Source organism: Dermacentor silvarum, chromosome 2 (genome assembly GCF_013339745.2).
Source record: "Dermacentor silvarum isolate Dsil-2018 chromosome 2, BIME_Dsil_1.4, whole genome shotgun sequence".
Taxonomy (NCBI): domain Eukaryota; kingdom Metazoa; phylum Arthropoda; class Arachnida; order Ixodida; family Ixodidae; genus Dermacentor; species Dermacentor silvarum.
The window spans coordinates 185,767,558-185,783,326 of NC_051155.1; the positions used below are offsets into that span (position 1 = coordinate 185,767,558).

A 15,769-nucleotide genomic window follows, 5' to 3' on the forward strand; every position below is an offset into this window, starting at 1 on the left:
GCGGTTGTGCGCACACTGACACACATTCTTTCATGTGGTAATTATAAAGCGTATTGTGAACACACTGTGCTTGCTGCAGTCTCTCTCTTTTTTTTAGCAAGAAATCGCTTTAACACATACAGCATTTGACAAGAAACTCCTTTTGTTGTATGTCCTTGCTCATTGATGTTGGAGGCTGCAACGTTTGTGTAGATCTGCCATCTATAGTAACATTTGAAGTTGGATTTATTTCCAACAGGTTGAAGGAGGCAGGGAAAAAAGCTGCAAATGCAACTTAAAAAACACCTTGCCCCTACGGTTACAAGACTTGGCAGTGCAGAGCTGCCGCGTGGTTTCTATAAAATACAGAAAATATATAAATTTTCCATGATGTTTACCCGCTACCATGAAGTCACGGTGGATATGAACTTCCTTCAATATTGGTATCTTTTGAGAACTATGTTTCTGAGCATGGGAGCACAGAGGGCAGATGTAATGCGATTTTGTGGGTGGAACTCGTGCTGCATTCTTAGGTTTTCACCGATTATGTAGTCACTCTTTGATTCACTTGAATCGATTGCTTTCAGTAATGGACGTTGTACCTCAGAATATGGTGTCCTTTTGTGCTCTGTCAAGCCATAGCAAGATGTGCGTGTGCGTACACTGCCCTGATGCTAGAGCTCACTGCACTTGAAGTAGTCTAGTATCCGATACAGTGCAAATGATGATGTCTCCTTGCGCTTCATTTGTTTCATTTGCTTCAAACAGGTATGTTCAAAACGAATTTTAAGACACTGTTCATTTTGATCGTTCTGAAGATTTCTAATGTGGGAAGACAATAATAATGCAAGTACGTACTACTATTATCTGTCCATGTGTCAAACCAACTGTGGCATAGTGGTCAGAACCCTCGGCATTGAAACTGCATGGTTGTTGGCTCAATGTTGAGTATACGAGCTTAGATATTTCAGTGCGATAGCTGTAGAAAAGCTGTTTTGATGTCTACTGGTGTCATCGCTGGAACAGTCTTTTGCGAAAAAATTACAAAGAAAGAAAAGTTCTCATTGTGCCGCAAGAGTTAGAACTTATGACCAACAGATAGGCAATCCAAGAATCAACCTCTCAGCCACTCTGCCGGTGTTACAGCAGTATTTCAACAAAATTATTGGATTAAGTGGTGTGCTACTTCAGTACTTTAGAAAACAGAATTGTGACTACACTTCTGGCATTCATCGAAAAGAGGGTGGTACTTCCGTGGAAATCATCAAGGCATTGGAAAACCTAATCACGCTCATAGGATTTGACACAAAGCATCTTCACCATTATACTATATCAGTTTTTATATTGCATTCTTACATTGATTTACATTTACTCGTCATTACATGGAGAAGCACTTCAAAGCACTCCTGGAGTTTCCTGAAGGCATCCAGGAACAATAAAAACTAAAACAAAAGAAAGGCAATATTCTAAGGAAGTATCATCATAATCATAATCACTTGGCAACTTATCATTAAAGATGGATACTTATGGGTCAGGACCTGCCAACTGTCTTTAAACGATTACCAACACTGGCCCAGAAGCAACACCACTTGGCTCTCTTCTAGGAGGCGTTGGCTTATCGCAAGTCAAATACAGAGAAAGAGTACAGGAGAAAGGAGTGGCCCATGTGAGTGGCGTGCAACTAGCTTTCGATAACATGGTCGCGATGTGGCTTGCGACCAATGTACCGATCTCATTGATGGGCATGTCAGTGGTTTGCAATACCGTGTAGGTACAGCATTCGTTGAAAGCTCTGCTCAATGCACTCTATGGCTGAAAAACTGCATTTCGCATTTTCAAACTTGTGGTAGTATTTGAAAAATGATACAATTAATTCTTGCACGTTTTAGGAATTGAAGAGGAAAGATCTGCCAAAATTTTTGCTGAGTAAACTTTATCCAAAGTACACTACTGAAGGAGGGTAAGAAGCATGCTGTCTGATCAGGCCCATCCCCTTATATTCTACACTCACAACATTTGGCTAAAGCAAAGGCAACAACACCGATTAACAATATTGATAACCTCATGTCTACATTGTGAAAGAACAACCCTGCTTTAACTCTTGTAATTGCTAGAAATGTGCTCATTTGCAGTGCTCTTATGTATTATTTTATTTCAAGACGTAGTAGTCGCAGTGTATGCCGCGATACCAAAAATTATAGCCTGATCACCGGCGTTTTGTAAGGACGTATAGCAATAGTAATTGCTCAGACAATTTTTGACAATTATTATGTGAAACTTCAAAGAGGCGCCTCAAAGAACACGAATTAAAGTAATCATTTTTCTGTTTTATTGCGATAGCAATTATATGGACACTTCAACCGGATTTCGGCTGTCGGCGTCGCCGTCAGGTTCCCTATAGATAAAATCTTCGCCGTGCGCCGTATGCCCAAGCGGAAGTGTGCGGGGATTTGCGCTATCACGGAGAGCGAACGCACTCAATCTCCCACGCGCAAGCAAGGAAGCGGGAAGCCAGCGCCGGAGGGAGCGGGGGGGGGGGGGGGGCACTTCTACTCTGCCAACAACCGCGCTCGTCGCTCGCCCGCACCGTCTCTTATCTCCACACGGCTCTGACCTTTATGCGCCGTGCATTCGCCGCTCAGTTTCCGTTGAAGCGATAGACCGCACATACCTTCGCCCGCTGCGGCGTATGCGCTTGCTGCCAGCGTTTTAACAGTCGTTGTCTGCAGTCATTCAGTGTGATCTATTCATGTTTGTTTGTGCGCGCTCACACCACACTTGTTCATTCAGTTAGTAATAGTCGGGCCACATTTTCCAACGCACGCTACACATGCAATGCTGCCCGGATCGGCAGTGCAGCGCTACAGGTGTGTCCCTTCGCACGCGCTGCCCACGGGAAGCGCCTCTCATCAACACCACCGTTTCACAAGCGCCTTCTCGTGGTTATCGAGTCTCTCTTCATATCGGTCTACTTACGCCGCAGCACACCTGCTTACTTAATCAGCTCATGTTTACTACAATTCATATTGCTACCAAAGCCGCTCACCTTACTTCGTATGACATTGCTGTGTTGCTATCGCATTCATTGCTTCGCCCTTAGGGCGAAACTGACATTTTTTAAGTATAAGTACGGAGAGTTAAAAAAAAACTGAAATATACAAAATATCATACAAAGTATGCAACCGGCTCTGACTTCGAACTTTTGTGGGTCAGATCACGCAAGAAAATTATGAAGATTTGTTTTTGGCATCAATACTAGCCATAGTGATGCCTGTGCTATGCGGGAAAGCAGTAGTTTTGCAAATGTGAAAACAGGTAAGCTCCTATTGTACAGGGAGCATTTGTTTTTACTCATTGCAGCAGGCACCTGGTTCATTTTTTACTGCATTCTTTAGGCTCGCGAAGCAATGGTTGTCAGGTCAGGGAGATTGCAGAAACCTCCTCATACTTGATTATTGTGCGCATCAGCGTTTTTTTGCAAGCAAGATGTTCTAGTGTGCAGTCTGTCTAGTACTGTGGAGTGTTGCACAATATTGTACCGCAATGAATACGGGCATTTGTACAGGCAGTGTTCAAAATGTAAGAGTAGACGGCTAGTCAAGCTTCGGGCGAAGGTGAGGCCGAAATCGACCAGTGTGCTCTTGTGTGAGTGAAAACCCGATACGACTGTAAGGGATACTCGTAATAATTTGTACACACATTGTCGAAGCGCTGATGGATAAAAGCAACCCACGATGGAGAAAATAATGTTGCACTTGTTGATATTAGTCAAACACAATGTTCAAAACATGCACTCATGAACATTTACCGTTGTTTGAGACATCATTAAAACAGCCTACACGTCGGGTAGGAAAATTGACAACCATAGAGAAGCTTCTGTGTCTTTACTGCTTATGTTGCCAAGTCAATCGAAGCTCAAATTTTGCATCTTTTTATTGAAGTGCTATGAGCAGAGTCGACTAGTTTCGACGATCCCTCCAGTCGAAGTTTTATTTTTCCTGTCTCCCCAGTGTTCCAACATTCATCAAATATGACAAATAGTTAAAAGTTCAGTCGTCATTTCTGATGGTGCATGATGTTGCTATTAGAAGAATTCCAACAGAAATGTTTAACAACGCATAAAAAAAGTATCGATGAAATTGATCAATTTCTATAGGTGCGGGGACGAGTTAAGAACCCGATCAATTACGTCCATCCGCAAAACGTGGTCAACTCAACCACTCCCAAATCTTTTTTCTCGGCAATGCAGGTGCACTTGTAATTTCATGCATTGGTTTGCTTTTTCTTTTATGTTTTGGTGCTCTGAGCACTTCTTTACCTCTTTATTTTTACAGGAAATGGTAACCGCGTTAACACCATTGTCACTACTATCATGACATGTGTGCTTGGAAATGTTTACGTTGTTCTGTTATCCCTTTCAGGCAGCATTTAATTCTGCCCATTGAAAGTTTAGTTTCATTACATTTCTTGTAGCTTAAGAATTATGAAAACCGTACAGCTTCAGAACAAATTGGAAATTTTCAATTCGTAGGTGGAGTTCTGTCAAGTTTACAGAATGTGAACTCTATGTGAGAAGTCTTTACAGGAATGTCAGATATGAGAATATTAACTTTTTCATGTCTAACACACCTGGAAAGCACCTGTCCAGACACTTCAAGTATATGCCTGATACAAAACATTGTGAAAACAATGAACGAAGTAAACTTGCTACATGACAACTGACACCGAGGGCAAACATCCAGCTGTCTACCTTCCAACTCATTTTACTAAAACACATTACGGTTAATATTCAAACTTTCGGCACAGTTCCATCGAGAAGTGCTTCTTGATGTTTGTGACTCATTTTAAATATAATTTGAATTAGTGCTATTCATTTTGATGCACTAACTTTGCATGCACAATTGTGCACATAATGCCTGAAGTGGTTATGTTTACCTAATTGAAGGGAAAGCACTGCATAAACTGGAATATAAGTCGATATCTATTTTTGAGAAAAGCAGGCTAAAGCCGCCCCTCGTCCTATATAACGGTCTTTAGCAGAATCTGAGTTGTCGTGTGGCAACCTACGGTGTGCATGTTGACAGAATGCATAGCCAAAGCCGTATTCATGTCCAAATGTTATTGCTGGCATTCTGAATTTTTTTTTTTTTTCGTGTCACTGTGTCTTGTATGCATTCTTATTGACATCGTGTTGAGTTGTTTTTTTGTCTAGTGAACCATGAGTAGCGGCACGTGGAGACTTTTCCGCATGCAAGATTATAGTAGTAGATTTCGCTGAAGCGAACGGCAGCATAGCCGCTCAGTGCCAGTTTGGCGTTTGTAAAAACAAAACAAAGGAATGTGCGATACTGGTGGACACTAAAACGAAAAGTGTCAGCATGCAACCCACATAATACGTCATTTCATGGCATATGTTTGTGGGCATCTTGTAGTGCATCCACAGTTTGAGGACGCACTTGGCAGACATTGGGTGGAAGCTTCGTGCACGCTCGCTACCGATGACGGTAAATTCACTGCTAAGCTGCAGCGCCATTGCTAAAGTAAACACTTTTGAGAAGCTTTTGGAAAACACTTTATGTAGGAAGCTCTCAGCAAGGTCATTTTCAATTTTTTGGTTGAACTTAAAAAATTTCCTGCTTACAAATCCGGCAAAATAATGCTACAATCTTAACCCTTAAGATTGTTTATGATACAGAAATTCATGAGGATGTAGGTAATAAACAAAATTTTAAATACAACTCGATTTCTTGGCTTTGGGAGGAGTGCGTAGTGATATAAGCTGTCTTAGGTGTTTGAAAAAACGAATCTGTATTATCTTTGCTAAGGATTCATTCCAGATGAGTCACGTGACCATACGATAATTTTGGGGTTCTGGGTGCTCATCACGCGCAACTAACGTCCGAAGCTACGCCCCCTTCACGCGCTAGCGCGCGCCGCTCATTAGAGTTTTAGATTAGGGGAACGCAAGCGTAGTGGCCCGCTAGCGCTTGGGGCCGCGGTACTGAGCACGCACAGACCGGTCTGCGCGTGCGCAGTACCGCTGCCCCAAGCGCTAGCGGGCCCCTATGCTTGCGTCCCCCTAATCTAAAACTCTCTATTGGTGCATTGATTGTACGTTGGGCGCCGCGCGCCACTCTACACAGCTGTTTCTGCTCTCGCGAGGACTGCAGACATGCCTCGACCAAACAAGGTGAGCGTTGCTTCTACGTCATGCCCCAGAACTGCCAGGGATGGCAGTTCTGGGGAACGCACCCTATGGCGCGTTCCAGACCCCACAATCTCTTTCTGCCATAGACGAACGTAAGGCGCGGCATGCTGCGGCTCGGCGTCTACACAGATAGCAAGCTACTCCGGCGGCGAGCGCGCGGGAAGCATCGGCAAAGCGGCAAAAACGCCAAGCGGACCCGGAGTTGAGGGCCCGGGTAGGGCGGCTCGCCGGCAATGCCGACAGCAAGCTACCCCGGAGGCGAGAGCGAGGGAATCGGCGGCAAAGCGGCAACGCCAACAACAAGCTGCTCTCTTACGGTGCATTTCTTACGACTACAAGCAACCCACGACCATGAGAGGAACGTGCATAGACCTCGTCTTTGCAAACTTTAGGATGTATCCGCTAGAAGAACCGCTGGCTCTGCATTTCACTGACCATAAATCAGTAATAATGAAATTGAAAGGCAACCCGGAACTCAACACGATATACGCGTTATGAGCAATAAAACACATTGTATATACTGTACACCGCGGTGTCACCCATTTACATGCGCGAGTGGGGCAATGTCACGGGTTATTTTACGGTATAACGATACCCAGTGCTTCGCCCCATTCGTCAGGATTCACTTCGTGGATATGCGGTGATTTTTTTAGAGTAGGCATTGGCTCGGCGCAGCGAGTCACGTGATGTGCTGCCAAGGCCAACGTTTATAGATCTATAAACGTTGGCCAAGGCTACGGCGCAGCTGCGGTCAAATGAAGGTCAAATTGCTGGCGACGGCGAAACTCGGCTCGACGTCCCTAGTAAAGCTTTCGCTTTAATATTTCGGGCTACGCCGTTGGGTGTACAAGAGCACTCTTCCATGTGCCAACAATGTTTTCGCTTGGGAACTTTCCACCATTTGCGAGTACCTATTATCACAACAGAAAACACCATAAAGCCGTTGGCGCCAACTTTTCAGGGTGTGTCTTCGGAAATCTACGTAGGAAAGAAAAACTGGCGTTGGTATAGCCTTTACCAGGCGTTCGCCACAAGAAAAAAAGAAGAGAAAACACCTCGAAGACTGTCGGATGTTAGACGACAGACATGGGTTTTCGATCGCTTTCAATTTACTGCGTTCTGAGGTGTGAACTGTCCATGTTTTCATAGTCTGTCACCCGTGTTCTCTTCGTCGCCAGGTTTGGGCTCCGTGTGCTCTTGCCTTTGTTGTTGCTGCTGTTGCTGCTGTTCGTTGTGTTGTGGCAGGCGCTGCAGTGACGCCGCGCGGTAGTCTGATGACTCGTCGTCCTTGGGTGAAGGCGCGATGTCCGCGTCCAGGTCGTCAGTACCTGTCCAGGGCACTAGCTGGCTACCATCTTCCGAGGCCAGGAGCGGCGGCGTTACCGTGGGCGTTGCGTCCTCACGCTGCTGCTGATTATTTAATGGCACGGCGCCACGGCCGCCCCTCTCCTCAAGCTCGATGCGCACGTTCTCGGCCTGCGGTCGAGGGTCGTCGAACCCGTGTCGCTCGGGAGGGCTGTACTCGGCGGTGCGCGAGCTGTTAGTGCGCCGGCGCACGTTCAGGAAGGTGTTCTCGCGCGTAGGGTCCGAGTGGCGAGCGTTGCGCGACGACGCCATCACGTTGTTGCGCGCCGCCGGGCCCCGCGTCGTTGGGGGCCATACCTCCACTTCTTCGGTGTCGCGGTCCGCTTGCGCGCCCAGAAGCTTCGGTGGCCGCGACGGGCGCTCGGCGGCGCCGCCCGACGAGCTGCCGCCGGTGTGCTTGTTTTGGCGCCGGTTCTTTGTCACTAGCATGCTCCGGTTGTCGGGCCCCTTGAGCGGACCGAGACCCTGCTGCGGCGTGTTGGTGCCCGAGCCACCAGTAACTCCGGCCCCCTGCAACGGCAGAACACATGGTCGCTGCGTACACTGTTCACATTCAGGGTTCACTTAGCACTCACCTGGTCGGGGCTGCCCGACGCGTCGGACGGCGCCGTGTTCGGGGGCGGTGGTACGGCCGACTGCCCTGACGTCGACACCGTTCGCAGCTCCCGGGCGACAACGACAAGTTCGCCGTTCCAGTTGCCGATGTCTTCGATGAGCAAGCGGACGTTGGAGCGGATGTTCTCTTCCATTTCGGCGATGTCGTTGCTGTACGCTGCCAGAAAGTCTGTCGCACGGTCGTGACAGTTGAGAACGCTCCGTGTAATCGTGACCTTGTCCTGCGTTGAGAAACACCCTCTCAGACAGCTGCTGGAAACCTGTGTATCATGTACATTGCGGAAGTGTCACATGGTCGAAGCCGCGATAGGTCCGCACCACCACACCGCCCCGAAACTCGTTGCAGAACTCTCGGTGAGCCGATACCCGCGTACGCAGCGGCAAGCTGCATAGATATTCCGTCGTGTTCCTGGAACTGTGGCATGCATGTCCTGTGACAGCAGTGCACTCGCATGGCTGCCAGAGCCAAGTGAACCTGTCACACCTCTTTCTCGCACCTCAACTGGACTGTCAAGCTCCGGAGTCTGAAGGTCTGTTACGCTGCACCACCCTCTATGTAGACCGGATGATCTTCTTCTTTCTGGGGTTTTATGTGCCAAAACCAGTCCTGATTATTAGGCACGCCGTAGTGGAGGGCTCCGGATTAATTTTGACCACCTGCGGTTCTTTAACGTGCACTACAACGCAAGCACACGGGCGTTTTACATTTCGCCTACATCGAAATGCGGCCGCCGCGGCCGGGATTCGATGATCCCGCGATCTCGTGCTCAGCAGCGGACCGGATGATGTAGGGATTATTCGATTATATTGATTTCTTATCGCCCGTTTGCGAGAGTGCCCCATATTGGCGGGAACGAAGACCTGGTGTCATGCGCTGATGAAGGGCAAGAAAGAATGGAAAATGAAAAGAAACCTTACGAAACACGGTCCCAGATCAAGGTGTCTTTGCTTGCCGGATTCCGGCAGACGCAATATAGTATAATGGCGAGACACGTGCCGAACCGTGAAACAGCCATGGGTGAGAGACTACAAGGAGTAGGCACGCTAGGGAGTTTGACATCGGCGCGGGGCTGTCGGTGAGGAAATAAAGAATTCGATCGACAGGAAGAATTACGGTCCTCATTTAGGTTGCCGCTCATTACGCAGCCACTGCATACAGACGGTCACCCTTTGTCTAATCTACCGCACGCTGGCGAAAAGGTATCAGTTAAGCCTGCTCAGCTTGCTGCTCGTCTCGGTTGCAGTGGTCGAGGGGGCCACAAAAGGGCCGAAAGGCACGGGAAATTCGCGGCTTATAGAGCTGACTTAGACTTTATTGTGTTGCAAGTTTGTTACAAGTGTGAGTGCCTATAATACCAAGTGTGAGGGCGCTCTTCCGGCAACTAGTCTTGTGCGTTCCAATTAAGCGAGGTGACAGAACCGCGTGTCTAGCCCGCGCGCCGGAGGCCAGTCGACTCCTCCGTTGTTGTGGAAAATTCCTGTTTGTTAATCCTATTTTCGCTTTGTATTAAGCTTGCGTCTAATAAACCCTGTTATAAATATTCTTAGGCCTCCCAGCACTGCCTCAAGCTTCGCATGCCACATCTAGCACAGTAGACAATGGTCTTCTCGAGGTGGCTGTGTAGCCACTCTGCCGGTATGTCGCTTAGACGCTAACCCTATAGCTAAGTGTTCCAAACATGCCGGGAAACGTATGGAATGACCTCGACGAGCATACGCTCTAGTATCTGAGCGTAGACCATATTGCTCCGAAAGTGCCATTCGCGTTTACAAGCCGCCGGTCACATCCTCCAAGCCCAGCTCATGTCAGTTCGCATTTTGCCCCTCCTGCAACTAGCTTTACATAGCAGCCCTGTGACAGATATCTGCTTCAATGCCCCTTCCTTGCGGCCACTATCCCTGGAATGGGTGAATGTGAGCAGTGGCGTAGCCAAGTGGTGGCCTAACGGGTGCGTGCCCCACCCCCTGAAATTAAATTTCACTATTAGTACGTGGCCTGCCCAGCGCTCCGTCCCCCTCGCACCCTGCCCGTCCGCAGTAGAGTGCTTGCCTTCCCCGAAAAAAATTCTGGCTGTGCCACTGAATGTGAGGCATTCTCAGATATGATCGAGTCCTAAGATTACTGGAAAAGTCGGTCTTACCGCCTCACATGCTCAATCCTTCAGCAGTTGGCGGTGACATTGAACTCCATGTGGGTATACAGCACTGCTCAAGATAGCAGTTGGTGATATATCGTTAGACTAGTTGAGGGCGCCATCCGGCGTATTGGAAGAAGGCTGGTTTTAAGCGGCTCATGCCCGCCTTATCTTCGAACCACCAAAGCCACTCGTAAGTGTACAGGGTGAAGATTAAACTTGGACGAGACAAGTGACAAGGACAAGCGCGGTGCCCTTTTTCCACGTTTAATCTTCGCGCTGTCCATTTACGAGTATGAATCACTAACTTGCCCAATCAGCCACCATGCTAAGCTACTCTTATCGACCGACACGTGGCGAGTCAGCGTTCACAAGCTGTCACCATTTCTGACAAAGCGGAATGCTCTCTCAAGGAATGCTCTCTCATAACCTAGCTATAACTCATCGGCCCTATGATTTGTCATTCGGCCTTGCCTATGTAAAACGCCAAGCGACCAAGGCCCACGGGAAGCTCGCACATAGCTTCAGTGCGTTTGCCGGTTGACTGAGAAGATGGGATGGGATGGGATAACTTTATTGCAAGGTCCTGCGGGCTACGGGGCGCAAGGCCCCATAGAGCGGGTTACTCCCACGTTGGGACCGGGAGTTTTAGCTCCCTGGCCGCATCGTGGGCTCGCTGGACGGCCCAGAGCTGTTCCGCCAGGTCCGTGCTGCGTAGTGCTTCTTGTAGCCTGGCGGAGTTTTGTTTGTCTTGATTCTTGTTTGCGTGGGTCCGACCACACGGCCAGAGCAAGTGATGTACGTCTAGTGTTCTAGGGCAATTTTCGCAATATGATGTGTATAGCTCAGGCATGTAGTGATGTAGTCTGTTCTGCGTGGGGTACGTGTTGGTTTGAAGCATTCTGGAGGTGATGGCTTGAGGCCTGGTGAGCTTATTGTGAGGTGTGCTGTATATTCTGCGATCTAGGTAAACGTGCTTTGTGACCTCCTTGTATGTGGAGGAAGGGTCCCGATTCTCGCAGGGATGGTCACAACCAGAATAGGTGGCATCGCGGAGGGTTAGGTCTCGTGCGCTCCTGTGAGCCATCTCATTGAGATTGGGAGGGGCGTCCTTGACCTCTCCGAAGTATGCCGGGAACTAGCAGATGGTGTGATGCTGTAGCGGTGCGGATGTATTGATTATTTGTAGTGCTTGTCTTGCAAAGGCGCCTTTCTGAAAGGCTTTGACGGCCGAGCGTGAATCGCTGTAGACACGGCTGGTGGTCAGGTCTGTGAGCGCGAGTGCGATGGCGTCCTGTTCTGCTATCTCGGACTTCTGGGTCTTGACTGTGAGAGCGTTTGTGACTTGACCTTGCTTATTGACCGTGGCGGCAACGAAGGCCTGCCTGGACAGGTGGCCCAAGATTTATTTAATTAACTCTCTTCAAATTTTTCTGGCTCCGGACCTCGTCTCATGCACCATGCCAGAACAGTGCGTGTCTCTCATAAAGCTTTGCGCCACCCGGGCCCAGTCTCACCTGTGGAACCAATAGGCTAACCGCCACCTAGTAGTGATGCACGACTCTCTCCCCACTGTCATCACCAAGAGACATACCGCCCAAGAAACAGACGAGCCGCGGCTAATAAATGCCAACATCGCTGTCCTGCTTAAACCAGAGACTTCGCACTTAACCGAATTCTGTGTACGCGTCTCAACTATGTGCGCTTAACTGTTATATTTGCCGAACCAAAATTACAATGTTGTACTTAATTTAGCCTTCGCAACCGAGGGACTTGGCCCTCCTAAAGAGGGATGGGATGTGAGAGGGCACGCTCCTCAGACAACACCTCTTGTCTTATGCGTTCCGAACGATCCGACAGATCCGCGCGCCAGAAGCCAGTCGACTCTTCCGTCGCCGTGGAAGATGCCGGTTTGTTAAGCCTGTCCTCGTTGTGTGCCAAGTGTGAGTTTATTAATCCCTTTTACAAGTATTCTGAAGCCTCTCAGCACTGCCTCGAGCCCCGCATGTCACACAAGTTATGGGAACCAAGGTGTGTTATAAGCATACCGTCGGACGCGCATACATAACATATTATATATACGACAAAGAAAGACGTACGCCGACCAAATAAAGCTTTTAAAGCAAGACGTTTTGGCTTCCCTACGTCTTCCGAAACGTCTTGCTTTTAAAGTTTTCTTTGGTCGGTGTACATCTTTCTTTCTCATGTTTCATCACGACCAGACGGGCTTCCCTCGAACTCTCGATTATACTATGTATACGTACATTATTGAACACGAAGTGGCCGTCGTTGACGTTGTACGGATTGAGGCCCGTCCGACCGGCGGCCAGCGCGTCCGACATCTCGTCCAGGTAGAGCCGCAGCTTGCAGTAGCCGAGCGACATGATGGCCGCGCAGAGCAGCGCGACCGTCACGTTTCGCCAGGTGAGCAGGAGGTGTTCGTGGGCGCTGACGCCGCTTCGCCTCCATGTAGTGCGGCTCTCCTGCGTCTCGGGCGACACGAAGAGCACGGCCACGGTCCATAGGGCAAGCGACGAGAAAAAGGCGCTCGTGTGCCATGACATGGTGCCGCAGCGGTGGAGGACATCATTCCGCGGCCCGCCGCACCCTGCTCACCATGGCGCAGCACAGCCGACGGCCACCACCATCTTATTTTCTTTTTCCTCATCCCCGCACCGACCCCGCTGCGCACGTTATAGTTCAACACGGCTCGAGCGCCGCCCGGCCCCGATGATGATACGCGCCATTTCGGCGATGGTGGAATGCAGATGCGCTCGTGCCAAGGAGGTTGAAAAAACCTCCTTGGATTTTTTTTTTTTTCAACCTTCTTTTTCAACCTCCTTGGCTCGTGCACCGAGCTTTGGTACAGCGTGGTAAACAGCTCAGGCGGTCAACGTAAATCCGGAGTCCTGTACTACCAACGCAGTTTCCTACGGCCATCTCATAGTTATCTTGTTGCTTTGGGATGTTAGGTTGTGTCAGTAAATCCATCGATTGATGGTACGCGCGGTTAAAAATTAAATTAAATTATGGGGTTTTGCGTGCGAAAACCACGATCTGATTATGAGGCACGCCGTAGTGGGAGACTCCGGAATAATTTGGACTACCTGGGGTTCTTTAATGGGCACGTAAATCTAAGTACACGGGCAACGCCGTGATGCCGAAACTGAGACCACGTGAGAAACTGTCGGTTCAGCGTCACGCATGTACCGCCGTCTGCAGCGCACAAACAGCCAGCAGCAAATACGTATAGTACTCGGAAGATTCTCGTGAAACGCAGAGCGCGCAAAATGGTCTTTGGAAATGCGCCGCCCAGACAGGCAAAAAAAAAAGGGGGGGGGGGGGGGAGAAGCGGGCGTCGTGACGTAAACGTTACATGGGCCCTCGGTTCCGATATAGGAGAAAGGCTGTCGCTTCGAGAGGTTCTGGCTTGCGGTATAGAAGGAATCTAGTTTGCGGGAAGCTTGAGAAGCTTTAGATGGATGAACGGACGGACGGACGGACGAACGGACGGATGCTATGAGCGTCCCCTTCAAAATGGGGTGGTGGGTTGGGTCACCAAACTTTTGTTCTTATTTTACCTAATGTCCTAGCGGTCTTAAAAAAAAATCTATTGTGGACATGTTTACTTTCCCCCTGCTAACCATGAACCCAAGGGCTTCAAGGAGGCCAGATGAACTTAAATCGACAGCTGCGTAGATATGTTCACATTCGAATGAAACATCTTCCATCGTTTCCTATATATAGCTTTGCCGCAGCATGCATGCACATGATTCTTCTTCTTTATTGTACCGATCGCCTTATAAGTGCGCGTTCTAAGGCATCCTGATCTCGCTTCGAAAGGTTAAGAGCTTCCCTTTGAGTTATCATAAATTGTTTCTTTCCTGATTTCGTTTTTACCTCTTAGGTAGTTGCTCATAGCAGGTTTCTTTTCTATTTGGGACGCTTAGGGACGCTTACAACACCACCTAGGTGAGAGCCTGTGCTGTGGGACGGTAGCTCTCCTCCGCACATCATCGACTCACATAAGAGTTTGGGAGTCCATTGCCCTTGCTCTAGCCCTCCCTCAGCGCGACACAATATTTACCGACTCCGAACCCGCTGCACTGGCATACCGCCGCGGTACACTATGCTAGGCGGCCTTAAGCATTCTAGCATCCGCTCAAATAAACGTAGACGAGCACATCCACAGGTTCCCGGGACAGGAAGGCCTCAACGTTCAACCAGGGGTCCCTATAACGGTAATGAGCTGGCCCATAACCTCGCGCGAGATCTTACGCGCCGCGCGGGGATGCGGGCCGGCTCACCGGCCTCCGGGAGCCCCAACACGCACCGGGAGCCACTCCTCTCCTATCACGAGATTTGCTCGCACTATAAGTTATCTAGAAAGGAATTCCCCTCACCTCACCAACACTAAATAAAGCACAACAATTAACGCTTAGACTGCTGCAAACGCACAGTTACCCCAACCCCTATATATGCAGCAAATACCTACCAGATATAAGGCCAGAATGCCATAAATGCCAAAATCCAAAGTGCGACTTAAATCACATGCTGTGACAGTGTCCCGCGCTAAACGCTAGCTTCGGGTCTCCTGCCACCGAGGACGACTGGATCAACCACCTCAGGAGCCCCGACAGGGCCCTTCAACACCAGGCCGTCCAGAAGGCCCAAGAGGTGGCTAGCGAGCTCCGACTCCCAGTCTCCACATGGGCGGAGCCACCGGGCCGGCCCCCGTAAGGGGTGCCCAGGCCCCTTCAGGACATTTAATAAAGTTAATTTTCTCTCTTTCTCTCTCTTATCCGAGTACATGCGAACGAAGAAATCGTGTATTTGTGGGCAACTATACTGCACCGATTTCGCTGAGGTCGCTTGTTGCATCTAAAGGGAAAAGTTAAAATCTAGTAACTGTAAGAAATGGTTTTTCAATTTATGCCGCAAATGTTTTAGAAAAATTCTTCAAATTTGCAAAATAAAAAGAAAAAAAGTATCCAATTTACAACTCTGTAAGCCGGAAATAAAAAAAAAAGAATATCGCCATTCGAATTGAATTCTGGAGTTTTACGTGCTAAAACCAGGATTTTATTACGAGGCACGCCGTAGTGGGGAACTCCTTATTAATTTTCACCACCAGGGCATTTTTAAAGTGCCCCCAATGCACGGGACACGAGTGTGTGTTTTTTTTTTTTTTCATTTCGTCCCCATCGAAATGCGACCGCTGCGGCCTGGATTTGATCCCGCGACCTCGTGTTTAGCAGCGCAACACCATGATCACTAAGCAACCACGGCGGGTATCGCGATTCGTCACTGCGTATAATAATACATCTAATGTGGACAAAATTGATGTAGTATACGCCGCTCCAAAATATGCCGTTATTTTTTGTGAATAGGACATTTGCAAAACCCTCGTGAGTATTGTAACAATTAAACGCAAGCTGCAAATTCATATATCACTTTTGTCTACTTG

At 48.7% G+C, this 15,769-nt stretch overlaps 1 protein-coding gene across 1 annotated transcript; it reads right to left on the bottom strand.

Moving 5' to 3' along the window:
• Positions 1 to 6,873: 6,873 nt before the first annotated feature.
• Positions 6,874 to 12,978, bottom strand: LOC125943244 (uncharacterized). The gene is made up of 3 exons (XM_049662022.1): positions 12,567 to 12,978; positions 8,128 to 8,388; positions 6,874 to 8,062 (listed from the first exon to the last, which is right to left on the bottom strand). The coding sequence occupies exons 1-3, from the start codon at positions 12,864 to 12,866 to the stop codon at positions 7,331 to 7,333; spliced, it is 1,293 nt and encodes a 430-aa protein (XP_049517979.1). The 5' UTR covers positions 12,867 to 12,978; the 3' UTR covers positions 6,874 to 7,330.
• Positions 12,979 to 15,769: the final 2,791 nt, after the last annotated feature.

Coding starts and splice junctions, on each gene's coding strand:
- LOC125943244 (XM_049662022.1), bottom strand. CDS start 12,866: ATGTCATGGCACACGAGCGCCTTTTTCTCGTCGCTTGCCCTATGGACC. Junction 8,389..12,566: donor GCCACTTCGTGTTCAATAAT/GTACGTATACAT, acceptor TTCTCAACGCAG/GACAAGGTCACGATTACACG. Junction 8,063..8,127: donor CGTCGGGCAGCCCCGACCAG/GTGAGTGCTAAG, acceptor CTGCCGTTGCAG/GGGGCCGGAGTTACTGGTGG.